This window comes from Barbus barbus (assembly GCF_936440315.1).
Source record: "Barbus barbus genome assembly, chromosome: 22".
NCBI classification, from domain to species: Eukaryota; Metazoa; Chordata; class Actinopteri; order Cypriniformes; family Cyprinidae; genus Barbus; species Barbus barbus.
In genome coordinates this window covers 24,029,984-24,053,540 of record NC_136750.1, presented here as the reverse complement: position 1 = coordinate 24,053,540, position 23,557 = coordinate 24,029,984, and the positions used below count along the sequence as shown (strand labels likewise).

At 36.2% G+C, this 23,557-nt stretch overlaps 1 protein-coding gene across 2 annotated transcripts; it reads right to left on the bottom strand.

The window, feature by feature from the left end:
* Positions 1–85: 85 nt before the first annotated feature.
* LOC306888209 (protein FAM107B-like) lies at positions 86–22,202 on the bottom strand. Of its 2 annotated transcripts, none has more exons than XM_079446403.1 (4): positions 22,029–22,202; positions 6,119–6,296; positions 1,148–1,304; positions 86–1,066 (listed from the first exon to the last, which is right to left on the bottom strand). In XM_079446403.1, the coding sequence occupies exons 2-4, from the start codon at positions 6,244–6,246 to the stop codon at positions 947–949; spliced, it is 405 nt and encodes a 134-aa protein (XP_079302529.1). In that variant the 5' UTR covers positions 6,247–6,296; positions 22,029–22,202; the 3' UTR covers positions 86–946. The 2 variants fall into 2 exon arrangements, with proteins under 2 accessions (XP_079302529.1, XP_079302528.1); XM_079446402.1 differs by lacking the exon at positions 22,029–22,202 and adding an exon at positions 7,325–7,449.
* Positions 22,203–23,557: the final 1,355 nt, after the last annotated feature.

Genomic DNA, 23,557 nt, shown 5'->3' with positions numbered 1-23,557 from the left:
TTAAAAGAATTGCCTTCCTCTATAAGATCACTTGCACTTCTTGGTCACCCAGAGATTCATATAGACATCAAATGAACAAAGAATTCAACATGATAAAATAATATTTATTAAAAGAAAGTTTTAAGGGAACACAAGGAGTGGTTATTTACTGGCTCAAATCTACACAAAACCACATTTCATGTTCTCCTTCAACTTTTCGAATGAACAATATCATTCAAGTGAAAGAAAACAGATGCACTTGCATTTAATATCACATTGAACTAAAGTGTATTAACTTATTACTAATGTATTCATTAAAAAAGTTGTAACAAAAATATTTGCAAAGAAATCTCACAAAACTAGAACTAGTATTGCTTATGAAATTTAGCAGAGGGAGTGCACAAACATTACAATTCATAAAAGCCAAGCATGATGCATCACAACTTGAATTGCTGGAACTTTATATTTAGTTTCCTTTAAACATCAACCAAGAGGTCAATGTCTCAAGAAGCCCTTTCAAACAAAAGCTTACACTGAACATAAATAAAAGAGAATTGTTTTGGCTTAAAAGAGTCCATCCAGTGTCCCATTTCAGGTTTTTAAACTAAAATAGTAAAATAATGTGCGCCCCCTTTCCGAAAAATAAAAAAAATATCCAACAAAGTAATCATGTGGTCTCTGTTTGTTCCGCCATGCATGTTCTTTGAAGCCAGTTAACCAGTGGCAAAGAGGCTGCGCCCAAGTGCAAGAGTTTGTGTGTATGCGTGTCGTTTATTCTTCAATCCTCTTTATTTGTGATCGTTGTTCAGGAAAAGAGGCTGCGTGAATACTGGTTGTGTCTGCGAGCAGGCAACAGGAACCGTTCGTCTACAGTCACTTGTTTCACAGGGACACATGGGGGAGGAAAATCAGGAAATTCCCACAAACCCCTGTCCATTTCCCAACAAATGTGCCATGGAAGCTGTTTCTAGGTGGCACGCTCCTGCCCATCCACTTCCTGTTTGGTTCTTCTCAGATTGCTTTTCATTTTGACAAACTCTGGGGTGTTTTCTTGCTCCTCTTCATCCTTATGTTGCTCCAATTCCAGCTAAACAAGAAGACAATTTCAGTCAATCATTTCTGTATATGCCCATTAAACATCTCTGTCTCTGTGTGCGAGGAAACATACCTGTTCGAGTGTTTCTCGTCTCTTCATGAGCTCGATCTCAAGGTCTGACCTTTTCTTGTGCGCCTCCTGCTCCTCTTTCTGAGCCTTCAGCACCTGGTCTCTCTTCCTCTTCTCCATCACTTTCTGGAGTTCTGGTTTATTCTGCGGCGCAAGGCCCCTGTGATAAGAAAAAGGAGGAGTTAGTTCAACTTCATACATACCTACTCAGATAGTATACATGATTGATTCAGACACCTCCTTCAAAGCAAGTCTATGTTCATTTTATCATCATCAGTCACCAGAAAAACATCCGATTGCTTAAAAAAGTATCAGAACACCTCTCATCAAATAGTTGCATAATTTGAGCACAAATAGAGCACTTTGAAATTTTAAATTTAGTATTACCGCTTCCATTTCATGATTTCGATCAGAAGTTTGATTTAATGAGAGAGCAAAAGATGAGATGACTCCAGCACAGTTTAGGGATATTACATAATATGACTGTGAACATGTCCCTGTGAAAATCTCGATTGCCCCACATACTGTAATCCAGTATGGATGGACTCCTGGGTAGGTTTTAGGGATTGGAATTGGTTTATAATGACCAGAGGCTGCTGTACATTTAGAGCCTATAGAGATTAACTATTTAAATTACAGTACTTTGCTGTGACATCTTTGTTGCGTAATTCTCAATCCCATGTTTCTCCAAATTAACAAACCAGTTGTTTATGAAACACTTCCAGTTAGCTCATATGTAATGAATTTCAGAGAAAAACACACTCGGAATAGAAGTCAACAGATATGATTGGCCAATTTCAATGCGATATGAGGAAGAGCAGATGACCAAAATATTTGAAATTGAGATGAGGCTGAATTAAGATTAGATCTTTAAAAGTAACCAACAATAAATGCTACTAAAGTATTGAAAATGCTAAAACAACGAGTGATATATTTTGATTTATAAACATGACAAAAGCATATAAAACTACTAAAACTAAAAATACAATAATAAAAGTTAATTCAATATATTAATAAATACTACATACTATATAAGTAATACTAAAATAACACTGATAACAACATAAGAAATCTGTCTGTCCAGCTGTATTTTAACATAATCCTGCTCTCTGCCTGGCACACCAGAGACTTGAGTTTTGTCCATCCTTCCAAAACTTGTAGACTTGTCTAGACTAGTATGAAGTAAAAAATAAGAGGAGCAGATGAGAATATCAGAGCTGAGAAAATGGGAGATTAAATGTTTTGGCTATTTGGACAGCGGTTGTGCAACTATATGGCTCCAAAAATGGAATTATGAGAATCTCTGCCAGGTGAGTGTAAAAAAACCACACTTCTGTCTGTTCTCCATTTCTGTGTCATCTCATTGATTTAGTTTCTGAACAGTATTTTACTTTCTCCCTCCAACTATTCTCTCTTCTATGAAAAACAAAAGCACATCAGACATTAATCACATGAGTGGAATGTGTCTGTTGCGCAGGTAACTTCATGAGAACAATTACAGATCAGAGACATTCCACAAACAAGATAAGAGGAAATAATGATTGTTTTATGATTCTGGGCACATTTCTTATTTATGATAAAACACATCCGCAATCTCTGTTGACAAGCAGAAGCTAATATGTGTTTACATGCCAAAAAATAGAACTAAAATGCAATTTGTCTTAAAACTCTGCTTTTGTCATTTTGATTTGAATTATGTGACTGTCCTCTACTCTGAGACTAAACTATTCCAGGCTAAACTAAAATAATTTAGGAAAAATAAAGAAAAAACAACCCCATTACAACAGTCAGCTTAAACAATGTGTACATGCAGTCTTTCCAAAGTAAACACCTCATTGGCCTCTTGAGCTTTGGAGGTTTGTGCATTAGTCTGACTAGCGAGCTTTCTGAAAGTTATTGTTTTTATTTAAGCCAATATTGAGATAAGGATGTGCTTTTGCCTATAGGTGTGGTTTTATGGCTGTTTTCTCTTTGTCGTTCAGCTATTACAGGAACAATGGTTGGGTTTGAGTAAACAAGTGATATTTCTTGAGTGAACTGACTGTAGAATAACAAATTAACTTGCTAATACTGGGCGTAAAGGGATAGTTCACAAAGAAAATTAAAATTCTGTGATCATTTACTCACCATCATGTCATTTCCATTAGTGTTGTTTAGTCCATACACTGAAAGTCAATGGGGACCAATGTTGTTTTAAATAATATTTGGAAGAAAGTCAAGTCATATAGATTTGAAATGACATGAGGGTGAGTAAATGACTGCAAAAATGTAATTTTTAGGTGTACTATCGCTTTAAGACTTGTGGGATGAAAAGATTAAAAATACTTCTGTTCTGAGAATTTCTGAGGTACAAACATCTTTACGAATGCCAGTATTTGTCGTCACTGATTATATAACAGGAACACACTGGTCCCTTGGTAACTGCTAGAAACAGTCACTTTATCGTTATGTGTGGTTATTCATCACAGACAGCTGGGCAAAATAACAGAAAAAAGAAAAGGAGATGACTAACGACAGAAAGAAACAAAGCAAAGAAGAGGCTGGCCTCGATTACATAAAAGCCCACCCCGGCCCCCCCAACCCAATACATTATCTAATATATGATGCAACAGACTACATATAGCCTGACCACTATCTCTCCATCACTCTGTGTTCTTTACCTTCTGCCCTGGCTGTAGATGTCATTTCATAACGTTGTGAGTGTAGAGAAACACTTTGAGTGTTAGTGTACAGCAGGGTGGGAGGCAGACAGACAGAAGGTGGGTGTCAGAGAAGAGAACAGAGAAAGGGTAGGAGGAAAGTCTACGGGGATGCGGTAATCCTTTTTATGTAACCCTACATCTTTCAGCATCCCTCTGAGCACCACATCTGGAACTAATCCCATTTAGATTATGGAGATGTTCCCTTTTTCTAAACCAAAACAAGCACACACACTAAATTCCCCACTCTTTATCAATTAAGACTCATTAACATCTTAAGAAAAAAAAAAAAAAAAAAAAGTGTGAAAATTGAAATTATAGCCCTCCATTCTCAAGGGTCTTCATGATCTCCAGGCCTATGCAGTGATTAGGTCTTATGTAACCCCACAGCCCCATCATTAATACCCCTTCATTAGATCATTAATTTTATTTAACAGGGAAAATGAACAGTCCATGAATGCCCCAAAAGTAGCTAAAAAGATCAATTTAATCTCCAATCCCTGGACAAGAATTATGACTATATTTGGGTATCATTAAGTTACTACTTATTAGTGCTGTCAAACGATTAATCGCATAAAAAATAAAAGTTTTTGTTTACATAATATATGTGTATATACTGTGTATATTTATTATGTATAAATAAATACAAACACATGCATGTATATATTTAAGAAAACAATTATGTTTATATATTAATTTATATATATATATAATATAAAATATAAGAATATGAATATATAAATGTATAAACAAATTTTCAAAATATATACTGTGTGTATTTGTATATACACAGTAAATATGCATAATGTAAACAAAAACTTATTTTTGGATGCGATTAATTGTTTGACAGCACTACTTATTAAATATTATACACACACACAGTATACACACACTTAAATGGCTATTATAAAACTGTAAAATATGCAAACAAACTAAATAAAAAATATATTAAATGTATTAAAAATATGAATACAAATACTAATTATCAATAATAATATAGTCACAGCAATTTTTACTTTTTTTTTTTTTAATACAGTTTTCAGAACAAATTTATTTGTAAATGAAACCAGATAGGATTTTTAACAAAAGTAATGTCATTCGCAGTCTCTGTATTGTGTATTTTAATCCATAGAAGCTCAACAAATCCAAAATATCACCCACAAGCCACACAGTAATGTTTACAAATCTGTCACAAGATAAGGTAACAAAGACTCAAATCTTTTCTGCACTGCCTGGAAACTGCTGAAGTACACATACACATAATTGGAAATTACTGGAATAAATCCTCCACGGAGGATTCCCATGTCGGTAGGAATTCTACAAACTCTTCTCTTCGTGCTCAACTAATGTGGGAGGTGAGAACCAGTGGACAGGAGTTTATGTAATCATGCTGGTAGAATGCGTGTGTGTTATATGTTTCTTGCAACATAAATGACTTGTGTTGTGACTTATCTGTTCTTATTCGCATCAAAGCAACAAGAACAACTTCTATCCTCAAGGGTTCTTCCTAATAACTTCCAACTGCAAATTAAAAAACTGCTTTACGTAATAGAGAGCATGTGTATACCCTTGCTGTCACAATTCATCACCAATGAAAATGAGAGAGACAGAAGAAAAAAAGAATAAGAGGTCTAAACGAGTGACTCAAACTTATTGTTTCCAGTGCATTTTTTTTCTGGTTCCTGTCTGCCTAGATACAGCACACAAACACAGACAGATCTGACGGGTGGAAATCATTCATCCTATCCAGAAAGTCCTCTAGGTAGAATCAGTTTTCAGAATGACTGTAATTTTTTAAGAACTCACTTGAGAAATATGCAAAAGTGGAATGGAAAATGATCGCATTTATCACAGAATACTTGATTCTGATTGGTCAAATGTGACTGCATTAGATAATGACTGCATTTCCTATATAGCTATGCTAGTTTTGGGTCATATTACTTTGTGGTCCTCTTTCTTGTCACATAATAAAACTATTTTATACTTAAATATTTAATGTGCACTTATTTATTTGGTAAGTAGCTGCTCAATGTGCAGATAGAATAAAACCAAAATTAACTTATGTAAAGTTAATTTGTTAATTTAACTTTACATACTTGTCATGAAAAGTTAAATTCATGTAAAGGTCAGGGATTAACAACCTGTGCAATATATATGGCACATGTCCACACAGCATGTTCAGATAATTTGACAAAAAGAAAGAGTGAATTCTGAGAGAAAGAGGTACAGATATAGTGTAGGTGAACTGATCTAATGTAGGCTGTATGTGCATTACCTTTTCTGGTTCATGAGGAGCTCTCTGTGAAGGTCCTTGTGATTTCTGGAGGACATCACTGGGTTGAGGAGTTTCTTGGGCTTAACGAGTTCATCGCAATCACCGTCCATATAGTCTGGCTCTGCCATAATGCTCCGCGCACGGGACAGTCTCTCTGGTATATCGGTCTGGTCCAGACCTGAGAAAAAGACATAAATGCATACATTTAAACATCTGTTACAACCTAAACTAAATGTGCTACATTTATCTTAGCAGTTGCATTAAAATGTTTTTCATTTTTCCTTTTATAAAAACAGCAACTGATCTGATGAATGAAGCAAAAACAGTCGCTTTTAAAATACCAACTTATAAACTCAATTCAGACATCAGTAGTATTCACACAGACAACAGTACTGAAAAAAACATAAGATGTATCGCAACAACATACAGATCAACACATCAGTGTTTACTGACATAGAAACATGTGCAACTAACACAATTAGACACACTCCACAAAAACATTGTGACAAATATTAGACAAATTTAGTGTTTAAAAAGCATAAACCATATTTGCATTTTAATGTCAAAAATAAAAATATATAAAATAAAAAGCTAGCCCAAATCATAGGGTCAAAAACAGGAGACCAAATAACAGAATATTGTATAACGTGCATTTAATCACATTATGATCAGGGGAGACTGCTCTCCAAGTAAAACAGTTTCTTTCTTTATTACAAATTTTCTAAATAATAACTATGATAGGATATATAGGGGAAATCCATTCTTTTAGTTTCACTGAAACTGTCATATCAGAGAATAAATAAAGCTCTCTTTCACAGGTTTATCTTATCATTTATTCTGATAACATTAAACACATGATGAATGACGAGCCCATGTGACTTCTCACATGGTTATTTGATTATAACCGGATACTAGTCATTATTTTTACAGTAATAACAAGCATGTATCATTCAGCACACAGCTCCATATCAGCTGGAAGGCTGATAAACTCTATCTGAATAAACATGATCACATCACTTGATAAAAGTGTGACACACATCCCAACAATGTGAAGTTACAAGCAAAACAATCATCCGTTAAATACATATAGGTCAACAGAATATTTGTTCTTTAATTAAAAATAATATATTATTATAAGTGCTAATCTGCGTTGCCTAAAACTACATTTCCATGTTATTTCCCCTAAATATTACCCCCAAATCTCACCTGGAAGGACTGGAAACACCGGGTATCTGAACATGGTAGTCATCTCTGCGTTTGAGTGTTATTAAAAATCTCGGGATATGAAGCACAACTTCCCACAGCTAGATGAAACTGCAGCTCTGTATCTCTGACGGAGTGCTGTGCTTTATAAACAGCTCGTTTGACTCCGCCTGATGGTTTATTACCTAACAGCCCACCCGCCCACCCCTGGCAGAACAGCTCTCAAACAACCCGCTTAATCTTTTATCATCTGAGATATAAACATCAAAGAGTTTGTCTACAAATACACATCAATAAAATGACCAAAACATTCCCACCCAAAGAATTCACAGAGGTCTACTTCCATATATAGGATAAACTTTGAGATTAGAGCTATTAAAAGAAAGAAAACATTGAACGTGATGGGAATGCATTCCATATTTCATTTGTGTGTTATTTTCTAATGTGCGTATCATTTTCATAATCATCTTATAACCTTCAAAACTGATTTAGAATTGATTGATTTAGAGTAAAGATGCAGGTTTTCAGATCACAAGCCAAACCATTAATATGAAAGGTGACATGCTGCATTTATATCAAACCATGAAAAAAATGACAATACCAATACTGTGGTTTATTACAGAGTAAAAGACATGCCACGTGAAATTACACTTTGCAAGCTGCAGCTCATCTACTGACCACTAGAGGTCATGATCAACAACAATGTGGGATGAAAATTCTTGTCATGATGTAAATTAATTTTAAAGAACAACATGAGGGCATTCCAAACATATCCTCCTAATGCCTCAAGGGTAATTTATGTCACTGCTTGAAGTGTGTAGCACTTCTTCAAGGACAAAACCCAAACTCTTCATTGGCCATATGTTTGTAGGCAGCCTGTTTAATTGTGGTCACTGCTTAAATACATGTAAATGAGTTACAACGAACGTGTTTTATTGCAGTAACTTTAGTATTTCCCATTCTGATATGTTTCCACGTGCATATGGTATATCACGTCAGTATTATTTATAACCAGTAATTTCATTATGCATTCAGGAAGAGCACCTTGGTGAAAGTGGACGGTGCTGCTTTTATTCTAATGCTGTGCGTCAAAGGCCGCTGTTTAATGTTTTTATCTTATCAAACTTCCCTTCTAGATTCAACGGAAGAGTAGTTCCTGTTGACATTGCAATGTGTTGAAATGTTAAAGTTGCACAAAGTCTAAAGAACAAGAAGTCACATTTCTCAAGTCAACAAGGTGCATTGATCTTATCTAGTTAAAGGGCCGGTTCACTTCAAAATTAAAATTCTTTCATCATTTACACACCCAAGTTGTTCCAGACCTGTGAGGCTCTTTCTTCTGTTAAACACACAAAAAAGATGTTTTGAAGAATGCTGCTACAGATGCTGGTCCCCATTAACTTCCATTGGGGGGAGGGACTATGGAAGTCAATAGCTACCAGCAACTAGTTACCAACATTACCAATATCTTTTTATCTTCAGGAGAAAGAAAGTCATACAGGTTTGGAACAACAAGCAATGACAATTGATGAAAATTCTGTCACAATACTTATTCGTCCTCATGTTCTTCCAAACCTGTATGACATTCTTTTTGTTGTGGTCTTTCTGGACACTCTTTTCAACATAATATAACTGAGGCTATGAATCTCCAAAATGACAAAAACATCATTAAATTATTATAAAAGTCCATATAACTAATGCTAAATGACTAATATGAATGAAAAAATATGATATTTAGGCAAATAAGAAAAATGTACACATCTTGTTTTCACCCTTGAAGAACAGCAGGCAGCTTAACAGTTCAGGATAAACAAGGGACTCGTCAATAACTATCACTAAACAACAACAGCTGTGAATCATTCAGGTAACAACACAGTATTAAGAATCAAGTGGATGTAGACATTTGAACCATTTTTATAAATTCAACTATTTTCTCTTGTGGACTGTATGTAAATATCTTTTATCGGAAATATCTTATTCAGGTCAGGTGTATTTTGTATGATGCCTCTTATTTTTGGTAAAACAATTAACATTTTGCAGATTCAGCGAGGTTTATGTACACTTTTGACTTCAACTGTATATTTCCAGTTTTCAAAAGTCAGTTTCATATGAAGAATAAACCCAAAATGTATTTTGTTATTCACTGAAAATCTGTCCAAGCTCTCCTTACAACTTTTTTGAGAGAACTCATGATTAAGGAACAAATCTTCCTAATCATTTAAGTCAGTTCACTAAATCGGCCTGACTGATTAGTTCCCAATTCAGACTGATTCAGTTCTCTATTTTAATGTTCTGACTCTGATCAGCGATCTTCACAAAGTGGTTTACTGATAAGCTTTTCAGTGAATAAAGACTCTCGTTCGTTTCTTTCACACAGACTTATCATATGGCTTAAACATAGCCCACAAGTCATATAGATCACTTTTACAGTGCTTTTCAAAACTTCATCCCTTATTCACTGTAATTGCAAAACAAAATTCTAAATAATGTTTTACTTTTGTGTTCTACAAAAAGTCTGTCATACAGATTTGGAACAACATGAGACTGAGTAAACAATTGCAGATTTTTCCTTTTTGCATGAACTATCACTTTAACAGGCACATAACTGACCATTTCTATAAATAATGCTCAAACAAACACTATAGTGTAAACTGCAAACTTCATGCCACAGTATCACCAACAATTTCTGCATTTATTGTGCACTGCCTATACGCCTAAGTCTCTGCAAAGGGAGCCCTGCAGGACAAGTGCGTTTAATAAAAGGCCCACATCCAGCTTTTAATTACAAAGCTGCACTCTTTAACCCTGAGCAGGGCACAGACGTCTCTATGGCGACCACCACACCACTAAGCACACGGGTGTGTCCGTGGCTGAGCATTAACACATCAGTCATTTCGATGTACTTTCATACTGATTGTGCATTGATAATGATGCATCACACCATATATCTGCATGCATACCTGTGTTTGTGCATGCAAGTACTAAAGGAATGCTTGTAAACCGTCTAGTCAGTCATTAAGTAGGACTGGAGGTGTTTGGCAGGCAATCTGTTTGCCAGTCCTCAGTCTTGTACCTTGTTCCAGCACACAGACTTGCACATGGAGGGGACAGCTTTCATTTAACATCACAATACATATGGGCGATCATGCATATCAGCCAGATTTGCATTAATGTTTAAAAGCTGCAGTGCTTTTGTTCATGCTCCACTTAAAATTAAAGTTAGATCAAGAAATAGATGGTAAGATCACGTTAAAATCACTTGAATGTTAAGTCTTGAAAATTAGGCAATATGTGTGACATTGGTAGGGTATAGCATGATAAAACAAATGTTCCTTGATATTCTGAAACAGTCTGCATTGCAACATCAAAACATGCAGTAACTTTTAAAATTCAAAACTTCCTCTCTGACCCAAAAATATCATTTATAGGTGCCAAGATGTAAAAACAACCATGATGCCTATTTGATAATCAGAAATTTGGACTATATTATTCCCAAACACTAAAAGAACTAACAATAAAATAGTAGTGTGTGTTAAACCCTGTGCACTTAATACCATTCTAAATAATACCAATCCGGAACAAATTTATTTCAAAGAGTTCATAATGACTTGGATGGCCCTTATTAACCCTCTCCTACACACACACACGCATTAAAATTGCACAAACTCACATGCCTACACACTTCCACAACAAAAAGCTTGAGAACTGCATAGGAAGAAGGAAATCACCCATACCTCCTTCTGAGCACTAACCATTACTGTAAATGATCACACAGCGGCATCATGATTTCCGAATGTTTACATACTTCGATCATTGTTTGTGCCAAGCATGCAATTGGTTTTGTGATTTTACGACCTACAACAAGGACAGATCAGAGGGCGGGTGCACCTTAATCACTATCAGCTTCCTTTTCCAGTCATCTCTCGAATGCCTACACACACAGACCTTGAACGAAGACATGGGGCGGCAATAACAGGAAACAGACAAACTCAAAAAAAAATCCCTTGCCATTTTGGTCACATTTTGGAGATGAAAAATAAGCTATTTGTGAGACTCAAGCACTGGGACACACACAGAGAGATGGAGGAGGTGGAAAGGATGCCACTTCTTTGTTCCGCTCTCATTAGGGAAAGAGACATGCAGGGAGGAAGGGAGCAGCTGGCAGTCTATTGCACCATCTGACCCTTATTGGGCACCGTTTACACACAGCAGGAGGGTATATTAGCCCCTCTCCAATACCAAAATCCCTTTCACTGGCACTGTAGCGCTATCACTTTCACCTATTCTTCATAACGTATTCATTTCTAACCTAACACTCACACAAGAAATTCCTCACACACTTTTCTAAACACAACTAAACCTCATTTCTGGCATAAATCAAGACTTTCCGGACCATCCCCCACTCCACGTCCCACCCGACACTCATTACAGACCACAGAGGTATCGATTCGTATCAACAGTCCTCCAGACGATTCATTTCTCCCCCTCATTTTCTCATGAACCGCCTGTCTTCCCTTGATAGGAATGAATCAGGCTGCCACTAACCAGCTAGAGATCTGAAACTGATTGCATGTAATCCTTTAAATGAACAGTCCAGGCTAAATATCCCCACAAAAATGACATAACTGTCTACACAAACAAATGGACTGACAATTACACACTTACAATCTTAAAGTCTATGGAGCAAGTAAACCGTAAATACAATTTTGCTTGTTTTTACAAACTGAGGCATGTGTTATTTTGGTATAATTCATATATTACAGTATTTATTAATATTTGAAATTAACTTTTAAATTTTTAGCACAAGTTTTAGTGACTGTTGTGCACTTTTGTTTGTTTTTTTATATATGTAAATATTTCTTTAATTTGTTTTTTTGTACATTTAGGTTATTATTTAAATTTTACATTATGTCAGCTTTATTTCAATTAACAAAAGTGATTGATAATCATTTTAATTGTTATTATTGATTGAAACAATTAAAAATCGTTTGCGTTAATTGAAATGCTGGTCATAGTTATTTTCTATGCAAAAGATGCTTTCAACAGTGCTAAAATTGTTTGAATTCTTTAAATCTGTATTTCAACATATATTTTCAAAATTCAAAATGATTCAATAATAAAGACAGATAATATAACTCAATTAGTGAATGTATGCACAAACACAAAGGTTTAGTTCTTAAAGGTAGAAGACAATAGCAAAAACAGTCACACTCATCCTAAACTGATTTTTAAATTGAATCTCATCCATTTCCTTAGCTAGGCCAATGGAAAATGTTGAAACGTATAAACTAAGGGGTTTCCCACAGCACAGAGGAGCAAAAGAGAAAGAAATAAACATTTATGGGCTCCTCTTGAAGGGTCAGAGGTTAGACACTTCATCTTATTAGCATTAAACTGCTTGCATCATCTCCACCACACTGGGCATTCAAATGAAAAGCAAACAATAATTGGACTCCACAGCAAAAACATTGAACCCTAACCTGTCCAAATAATTAAAACAAGTCACTTGTATAAAGCACAACCCCTTTACACTACAGTCAAATTACAACAAAAACTGATTCAGTCCATATGCCAATGCTGAGACAAAACACCAACACTCATGCCATCTGTGGATGCACCTGGGCATTACTGTGGGGGATGTGTAGCCTATCTGCTTCTGTGGAGAAGAGCTCTGATATACACTAATAAACACATGAATCAGGTCAAAAAGAGAATAATGCATCTGGACTGAAACATTCTCATGCTGAGCTAAAATTAAAATAAAAATTCTTTGTGCTGCTCTCTGGTGGCTATGGATGTCAAAAACAAAACATTTTGTCAATAATTCAATAGGACTGATTACTGAAATGCTGTTGATGTACAATATGGCAAATTTTGGATCTGGATGAAAGATCTGGTCTGGAATTATTTTAATTTCCTGGTCTGAGTAAAGGCAAGACCTCTGGCATTTCAAGGCCTGACCTTAAGTAACCCACAAGAGAATTAGGTCATGTGATGAGATGTCAGGTCACTGCTGCACACTGGGAAAAGGAAACACTTATTTATGTGCACAGGTACAAATGGAAGTCTCCAGTTCTTTTCTCCGTAGAGTCATATTATGCAATTTCTTTAATCATTTCAATGTTCTCCATTAGCTAATAATGTTAGTCAATGGTTTTTGAACCAAAAGTGTCATAATTTAGCTTTCCATGATCATTTTTACAGTCTCTTTGACCCGTGACAAAATAAGGTGTCAAAAACAATACAACAAAAACAAAGCTTTTTTTTTTCCATGTTAACTTGAGTTTGTGCCCTCCTCACCCACCGTGACAACATTAAGCAACTTTGTCATGATTTGTCACTTTGAAGATTAATATCTCACGATTTCATCTATTTAAAGGCCTTAAAGTTGTAAATGTAAAAAAATTCCTATAAATAGTTTCACAAAATTACTAAAAGGAGACGCCGTCTGACAGTGTAACACCACTGAGGCTAAATAAAAGTCCTCACCAATTGACCTATCGGTAAGCCCTGCCCCCCTTAGTAACCGTTGCTCCCTCACTGTCTTACAATGACAGCTGCAGTGTGAAAACCTTGTCCAACGATGCCACCAAATGGGAATTAAATATTCCATGGAAGGATTTATTAAATATTTAAAAATAAATATGGTGGGTAGCTCGAAGCGAGGGTTTACAGGTCACAATGCAAGCGGGAGAAGTCTCATATTACGGTCGGTCATCACGATCGCGGACGACAACATGCAGGATCAACACTGTTCATGTATCCCAGGGTACGATTAAATTAATGTATATTTAACCAGTTTAATATGGAGAGGCACTGAAATGTAGACCTTCGTTTATGTGTTTTTGACCTACACTGTACAAGACGCGATCATTCCGCTATTTAGGTTTGTACATTAGCATAGACCCACTAACTTTAACGATTTACTAACTTTTACTAGTTTTAGCCAGAGATACCTTGCTAAAGCACAAGATAACATTAACGTTTTGCATGAACAGATGAAAATTGTAACTTAATGAGTGTATGACAACCTGAAAATTAACGTTTTTGTCTTTATTTGTATTGGGGTGAATACGTAGGGAAATTTTGCTCTGTTTTGTTTGGATTCAGGAAATGTAATAAAATAAATTACATTGCCCATCCTCTCAGGATACCTGGAATCAGTGTTACAAGTACCCCAGGCACATCGTTTTTCCATTTTTGAAGCATAAACCCCATAAAACCTATGCAAGCTTCAGATCTTCCAATGTTTCTCTATGGCGCTGAAACCTAAAGAGTTCCGCTCCCCGTGCAACTGATACTCGACTGCCATTGGCTAGTCTGCGTTCGAGGGGAGGGGCTTACCAATAGGTCAATTGCACCTTTAGGTGCTATTCATGGGTTTAACACTTTTTTTGAATATGTGATCTGGTATCTGGTACAATCTGGTACAAATTTCCAACAGATACAAATCTATCACGTATGCTGTATGTACGAGAAAAGACTAGTGCACAACCTAAATTTATACACTCTCTCTTTCTCAATTGGTTATGTGAGTCACAACTTACTAGATGCTAGAGATCACAGAATCTCGACATATCCGTGTTCAAACATCCGTCACACCACCCCCTACTGCTAAACACACTCAGTGTGAACTGTAAAGGAAAAACCGACTTCCTGTTACCCCTACACACCAACCCAAGTCTTTTTTTTATTCACCTGAAATGTTTTCTGCTCTTGCTGCTTCAAGTTTTCACTTGATTTAGCTGTGACCAAACACCAAATGAGTACAAAACCTGTCTTATGACAGTCATAAGTGAGGGTAAAATAAGACTGCAATAAACCGAATGTACAGTGCTGGTATTATCAATTGTAGATTGTGTTGGCTTTGTGTATGTGTGTGTGCAATCTGTGCATGTGTGTGTTGTTAGAGAGGCCTACGGAAAGGAAGCTCCAAAGAAGAGATAATGCATGAATAGAGATTATTCAGTGAATGCAACACCATGTTGTCACAACATTGGAATGTGATGAACCTGCAAAGGCTTTCTAATAGACACACAGTGAATACGACAGCATCTTAAAACGTTTTAAATAGATATATGGCATACAGGCATCTATAAAGTTTACATACATTTAAAAGATTGATGTGAGTCAGATTAAAGCAATACAGCAATATTTAATCCAGGGGGTATACGCAATCAAACGACAAATGGACTCAGCATTGTGCACTTGCTCTAAAATACAAAGCTGAAACTCTTTATCGTTCATTCAAAGCTGGCATGAAATGGAAATTGTGAGTGCCTTTTTCCCCTATGATGTACAGTATGAGTGAATATTATTCATTACAAACATTGCAATGTTCCATTAATAAATAATTATCGATATTTATTTCTGTAAATATTTGATTACACATTGTCATGTATATTTGGATAGTAGCTGACTACGAAAAAAAAAAAAAGCTGTAGCATGATCATAACTGCAATGTAAACATAGTGACAGAATACATGTGTATGTAAACTGACTAGAGCAGAGTATTATAAAAATAAAAAAATAAAAACTCAAAATATCTTACTGGTCTTAAAGGGATAATTCACCCAAAAATGAAAATCTGCCATCAATTACTCACCCTCATGTCATCCTATATGAATGTATGATTTCCTTTCTAATATGGAATACAAAAGAATGTATTTGGCATTTTGAATGTTTTTAAAAATAAAAACAGTTTCAAAATACCTTCTGTGTTCCACAGAATAAATCCACACACATTTGGAATGACATGAGGCTGATAATGATGGGTAAATGATGACAGAATTGTCATTTTTGGGTGAGCTATCCCTTTAAGTCAAACGGTTTAAGCTAAACCTAAACAAGCATCTTCATGCTCTGCACACATGTTAAACCCCCTGTACATATGGGGACAAGATCAGGGGTGCAGCAACTGTCCCGAATGGGTCAGGTGTGTGTGAGTATGTATATGAGGGATCCAGCAACTGTGCGCTATAGAACAAAGAGGGCGGAACAGAGGGGTCATTGATTCTGCTCAGCTGTGGCCAGCACCTGCTGGGTCAGGGCTTACGTTAAAGGGGCATGTGAGAGGTGCTAATGTATGTTTGTGGACTTGTGTGAATGCATGTATAAGGATGCAACATTTAGGATTACCAACTAATGATTTCAAGTAATGAAAAACCACACTAGATTGACACATTGATTCATGGTGCTCATGTGGGCAACATGACTTCGAATCTATCTTTCATCATAACTAGATCTCATTCCCTCATCATCTCATATCCTATTCCATTTTACTATGACTTAATGTGACAAAAAGTCATAAAAACACACAATCCACAATTTTAAGCAATTTAATAGAGGACTTATATACTGTACAGGACAGTCTAAAAACTGCAATACTCCTCTCGCAGGGGCGACACAAACAAAAGCCAACTGCTGCCTTCATGATGAAGAGAATAAGCCATCAAAGAGACTGCTGACCTAGCACTGTCTGCCTGCACAGACAGATGCATTTAACCTGACTGACCAAAAAAAACTACAGGTGTCTATATGACATTTGTGTGTATGCTAAAAAACAGACAGCAGGTTTTGTTACTAGTGTTACTTGCCAAGGGAAGTATCACTATTACTGTTACTCAAACAAGGGAAGTACCACTATATTGCTCACACTAGGGTTAGAGATATAGCCTAAAGCAAACATGTAACCCTAGCTATTCAACTTCTGCACCATTGGTGCTATGGACATTAATGATACCTCAAATCATGCCGCTTGCGGAACAGAAATCAGACCAACAATTGTTGAATGACAGTTCAGAAAACAGGTGTAAGTAACCCACTAGCAACCACCTACAACACCCCAGCAACCATTTAAAAAATTATAGCAACCACCTACAACACCATAACAAGTTGCAACCACCTAGAATACCCTAACAGTTGCTTAGAACATTCTACTAAAAACCTAGAACACCCTAACAGTTGTTTAGAACATTCAAGTTAAAGTTGGCATGAAATCAAAAGCGACCATTCTTATTTTTTGATGGAATACTGTAGTGTTATAAATAATTTATCCGTGCACTTCAGTATTTTTTTAAAAGTCATGTGCCCTCGTAATCTTTAATCAAATATGTTAACCTCCATCACCCTCAAAACGACTCCTCTACTCTTTTGGTCACAAGTGATTGGACAAGGGCGGAGCTAGTGATGAGGAGTAAACGCTGGGATAAACGACAGGGGAAAAGCTGAGGCTGATGCTGCACTTTATAGCACTGACACCAGTCATGATGGAGTACGTTACCCTTAAACACTGAAAATATATTAGGATATTACGACAACATTACTCTTAGGACATTGCAAACTAATTTGTTTCATGAATATGACTTAATCTGATGGAGGACGTGCGCAGTCATTCAGGCAGTCTCTCTCTCTCTCTCTCTAGTGTGTGCGCTGTTTAGGCATGTTTTGTGCCGATGATCGTCGTCGTCATCCCTAATAAATAAATAATTTATTCATGCTTGGGTGTCGGCGGTAAATCCAGTGGCGAGAAATCCCCCACCACTAACTGCAAACTGGCATTTCAGATTTGCCTCCATTTTGTTAGTAACGCCCCAACTTCCAACGATCCAATCAATTCTCGAAGGACGAAATCAAGTCCCGCCCTCTCATTTCAGATGCCGTTTCACTCGGATGTGTGTCACGGTAGAGAAGAATTAGACAATCGCAACTTCCGTTTCATGCCGACTTTAAAACCTAGAACAACCTCACAGTTGTTTAGAACATTCTTCTAGTTTAAACCAAGAACAGCAGTTGTTTAGAACATTCTAGTAAAAACCAAGTACATTCTTGGAATTTACAACCACCTAGAACATTGTTGCAACTAGAACAACTTAGAAAACCCTAGCAACCATTTAGAACATTCTAGTAACCACTTAGAACATCCTTGCAATTTACAACCACCTATAACACCCTAGCAACTCTCTAGGACCCTAGACAGAACACCCTAGCAACTCTCTAGGACCCTAGACAGAACACCCTAGCAACTCTCTAGGACCCTAGACAGAACACCCTAGCAAACACCTAGAACATTGTAACAACCATGTAAAACTTCCTAGTAACCACCTAGAACATCCTAGCAAGTTGCAAACACCTAGAATACCCTAGTAAATTGCAACAACCTTAGCAACCACTTAGAACACCCTACCACTACCTAAAACACCTTAGTATCATCATTCACTAGCAACATTTCTTCACAAAACAAAATATCTACTTATATTTACAATAGCACATCACTCCTCAAGCACTTTGGGCTTCTATTAGAACAATGTGAAATGTTCCACAGGACAGAATGTTTCATTCGAGTTTGTGACATCCTGATTTAGATCTAAGATTTATCTTGTGGTCATGAATCAGACTGAGCATCCATTAGTCTAGCCTTCCCTGTGCCCTAGCTTTCTTGGACCGCGTGGAGCGAGAGATAAGAAGAGGTATCTGATTATCATGTTTCTTTGTTTGATTTAAAGGGGAGAGAATAAATGTCAGCAACAGAATGCCAAGCAGCTATTGGTCAGATCCGACTAAAGGATTTACAGACAGCTGTCCGTGTCTGGATTACACTACAGATCTATAATTCACACAAACATACACCTAAACTCATGGGCAAACATGCAAATGCTATTAGACACAAGCTTTTATGATGGCATAAATTACACAAGTTATAACCACAAGAAGACAAAAAGAAAACAACATGCAATTTCCTACATCATAATTCAAATCTGAAATTAAAACCATTTTAATTCAATGATGCAACTATGATTTTGTTAAACATTACGCTAAATTAATCCCGTCCTAACCCAGATTTATTTGCCCACTGATGATTTCTCTTACTCAAAATGCACAAAATATTCTATGCATTTGTTCATTAAAAACAACCGTTATCTGGCATGACACATGTAACTGCATATTATCTCACTTCTCCATTCTCTTCTGCCTCTCACCTAACATTATGCCAAAGACGCTTGAGACATTAATAACGGGTTCGGGGCAAAACTCTTTGTTTATGCCCCAACAAAAACACAGTATGCAATCTGACAAAATAATGAATGCAAACTATCTGTTCTACGATTTCCCGTCTTAAACTATCAACCAAACAACAAATCTCAACGCCAACCCATTCTTCAAAACATCAACGCAAGCTGTTTAGCATAACAGCTCCAAATCCAGCCCCTGGGTGTCAACGTCACCACGGAAATCCATGGAAACGAGAAACAAAGAACATAAACATGCTCTCCGCGCTTTATGATTTCAAACCCTACATGAATATTGCATCATGCTTTAATGAGCAGATATAGCTCAGAATCCTTTGTGCGACATATGCAGTTATATTAAAATGATGTATTATCATAATTTATAATATGTATATGAGATACAAGAGAAGGTGGGAGTTATAAATGAGCAGACAAGCGGGAAACAAAGAGAGCTGTCAAAGAACAGCTCTGCTGTAACAGAACAAAGCACATTGAGAAGCACTGAGACACACACACGTGAACATACGGACCAAAACAAAGAGCCATATCAATGCGTATCAAGTGTACAGAAGCGGCACTGTCCCACAAGAGAAAGAAGTTCCTCTACAGCAACATGTTCATTAGGTTAATCAATATGCTGCATATAAATGCACGCCAGCATACACTCAATATGCAGTGTAGACAAAATTCAGTCTAAACCTAAGCGTGCTGCTGACTCACAGTGTCCTGATATCTTAAAAAAATGGTAATTCCAGCAAAAGGACATTCCCAGTTTACCAAGAAATTAAATAAGCAACTGTATTAATATTTAAATGCACTTCTTTTAGACACTGTATTTTATTAGTCAACTCTTTTTGCTTTAATAACCATGTCAAAGTACATCAACAGTTTAATTCGCTATATCTCAAAGGAAATCTATCGAGAAAGGTCAGATTAAGGAAGCAGAATGTACCCTAGGCTGACCCCCATGTAAGAGCTGATATGAAAGTACTAGTTAGAACAGGATGTTAATGCAACAACCTAATGCAACCAACTAATGACCTAAAATGTTGTTTTGTAAGGTTGAGGACACTGTGTGACTACCCAGAGAAACTCTAAATCACTCAACTCCACTGTCCTACCCGTCCTCAAGGGACAAGCATCATCATGTACGGGAAGTCTGAAGTCATGACTCTGTGTCTTTCTCTCTATGCGTCGCATTCATGGTTATACACAACGGAAACCACACACAGAATGATAATGCATGTGTGAGAAAGAAACACATAAAGAGATACGCAAACAGAAAGGGGAAGACTTACAAGCACTAGTGGGGGACTGGTTCAAAGATCAAAAAACAGATGACAAAACAGCCTCCAAATTGCAAACACATGTGGTCGGACTCGGAACCAACCCCTCCCAACCCCCCAACATCCCCTCCAATACAGAAAACCCATTTCAATATGATCATACTGAACATATACTGCAACATCTCTACTAATAAACTGATCTTAGTCACAGTCACTCTGAAATATGTTCTCAGAGTGTGCTTGTCTGGACATGATATTTACAGTAAAAATTTATTATTTTTAGAAATATACAAATATTATTAAGCTCCTCTATAGTTTGCATAGTAAATGAGAAGGTCTAACATATAAAGACGACAAAATAAACTTACAATGAAAGTCTTGGACAGTAAATGAGAGACTGTTCTACAGAGAGGAAGACATGACAAGACAAGACATGACACGTCCCATGTGCTTGGAATTGCTGACTGAACTACGCTATACTTTTTTTTTTTTTTACTCAACCTGCATGCACTATTCTTAAAAATAAATAAATAAATAAAAATAGTACTTTGTGTTTAATGCAAAAATAAAAAATAATATTTTAAACTGAAATAAGTAATCTATATTATTTTTTGATGAACTCATATATATATATATATATATATATATATATATATATATATATGACCCTGGACCACAAAACCAGTCTTAAGTTGTATATTTGTAGCAATAGCCAAAAATATCGATTTTTTTAAAATGCCAAAAATCATTAGGATATTAAGTAAAGATCATGTTCCATGAAGATATTTTGTAAATTTCTAACCGGAAATATATCAAAACTTCATTTCTGATTAGTAATATGCATTGCTAAGAGTTTCATTTGGACAACTTTAAAGGTTATTTTCTCAATATTTAGATTTTTTTGCACCCTCAGATTCCAGATTTTCAAATAGTTGCATCTCAGCCAAATATTGTCCAATCATAACAAACTATACATCAATGGAAAGTGCATTTATTCATCTTTCAGATGATGTATACATCTCACTTAAGACTGGTTTTGTGGTCCAGAGTCACACACATATAAATTTCATTTACATAAGTGTACTATTTAAAAAAAATATTAATAACTGATTATTTAAACAATAATAATACGTAATTATTTTAACTTGTGAACACAGTAATACAAAACACGCCTACTTTCATTATTTCAAACATTTGTTTGCCATTGTTCTGAAGCGCGTGATTTGAGCGCTTTATTGTTCTGTTGCTCATTGTTTGATCTATTGTCTGATACATTTACTATATAATCAATGTATCACTTGACTGCGTGCATAAACATTGTTTCCAATAACGCGCGTCTCATTTCCACTACGACAAATAACGCGTTTTGATGCAAAGCGTCCTGAAAACAAACATATTCAAGCACACACATACCTCAAATCAGTCCTGAGCGATACTTCAAGTGACTTCAGATGAACCTCAGGAGGAGGAAAGGCAGCAGTTCATCTCTCCTGTTGTGAAGGTGTGTCTGTTAAATCTGGGTTTTCTCTCTTGGAAACAGTTCAGTTGTAGACAGGACCCTTATAAATGTAAATTAATACTTGGAGTGGGGGGCGGGCGGACAATATGACTCAACGCCTAAATCACATGCGACACTCCGCCCATTTCCCCTCATGATTATTAATCAGCAGGGGAGACCCCGAGAGCGGCCTGGGCGTGGCTTAGTGTCGGTGGGCGGGGCTTAAGGGTGCAGCGTACACAAAGCAAAGAGTTAAGAATATTTAGTTTTTTACTCAATCTCGTGTTGTTCTTTTACTTTTATATTCTAATTCATACTGCAGCATTATGCGAGGAACAGACTCAAAATTAACAATAATATCCAGCGTGTTATTTATGCAACAGAATCGACCAGTTTAGTTCATAAACAGAACCAATTAATTCAAAATAGATCCCTCTCAGACGAACTGTTCATCTAATAAAAAAAAAATATATATATATATTATATATATATATATAAAAAGTTCAAGTTGATGACAGATTTGACATTTTTGTGCGTCTCTTCCAGGGTTTCATTCATTCAAAAGATAAAAGAGTCATTTAAATAGCAAACGGTCATAATAATGTTACTTTGTTCACTGGTTTCTGCATGTGGATTATTTAAAATAATCGGCTTAGCAATGGCAGCTGAGTCTGGACCCCAAAAGCCCCACTACCCCCATAAATCGACGGGATTTCTGTTTTTTTTTTCACCCCCTTTTTCCAGTATAGCCCCGCCCTCGAGGGCCCCTCGCTGATTCACATGCTCGTGTGGAACGTGTGCGTCTGTCTAAAACAACAGACTTCCGGTTACTGGGGCTCTATGACAGTTGTCAAACAGAAAGTACAGTACAGAAACTGTTGAATTTTCTGTCAAGTACACACCAAAGATATGGGACAAAGTTGAGGAAGCAATTACCAATATTTACCAATGCAAACATAATTAAAAAAAGTCTACAATAATTAAAAAAATACAAATAAAATTATATTATTTTTAGCTGTAATTATTCTTACCATGATTTTATAATGAGCTCTCTCTTGTTTTGTTTGTGTACTATTTTCAGACATGTTTATAAGTCTCTGATGCACAGTATAGAGTCCAAGTCACTCAACCATAAATTCAAATTACTAAATTAAAAATCAAATTATATTTAAAGTAAATTAAATATTTTACAGACTCAGTATATCTTATGAAATATGTATTTCTTATAAAATATTTTATTTTTTTTCAATTACATTTTTGTCCTTTAATGAATGGCTGCTCCCTCAGAATAGTTTCAGGATGATGCATTGATGTAATGCATTCCACTGCCATGGGTTCATGTGAGAGATCCTTTATAGAAAACAGGGGAATGAGTCATAACTGCTCAAGAGGTTACCTAGAATTCAGTCCCACCACACTTTCGGTGAACATATGAGGACTAGAG

Bases quoted from the DNA above. Each gene is read 5' to 3' on its own strand.
- LOC306888209 (XM_079446402.1), bottom strand. From the start codon at position 7,367: ATGACTACCATGTTCAGATACCCGGTGTTTCCAGTCCTTCCAG. The intron at 6,297-7,324 runs GTGAGATTTGGG...TCTTTTTCTCAG, and splicing joins GGTGTTTCCAGTCCTTCCAG to GTCTGGACCAGACCGATATA. The intron at 1,305-6,118 runs GTAATGCACATA...TTCTTATCACAG, and splicing joins CTCCTCATGAACCAGAAAAG to GGGCCTTGCGCCGCAGAATA.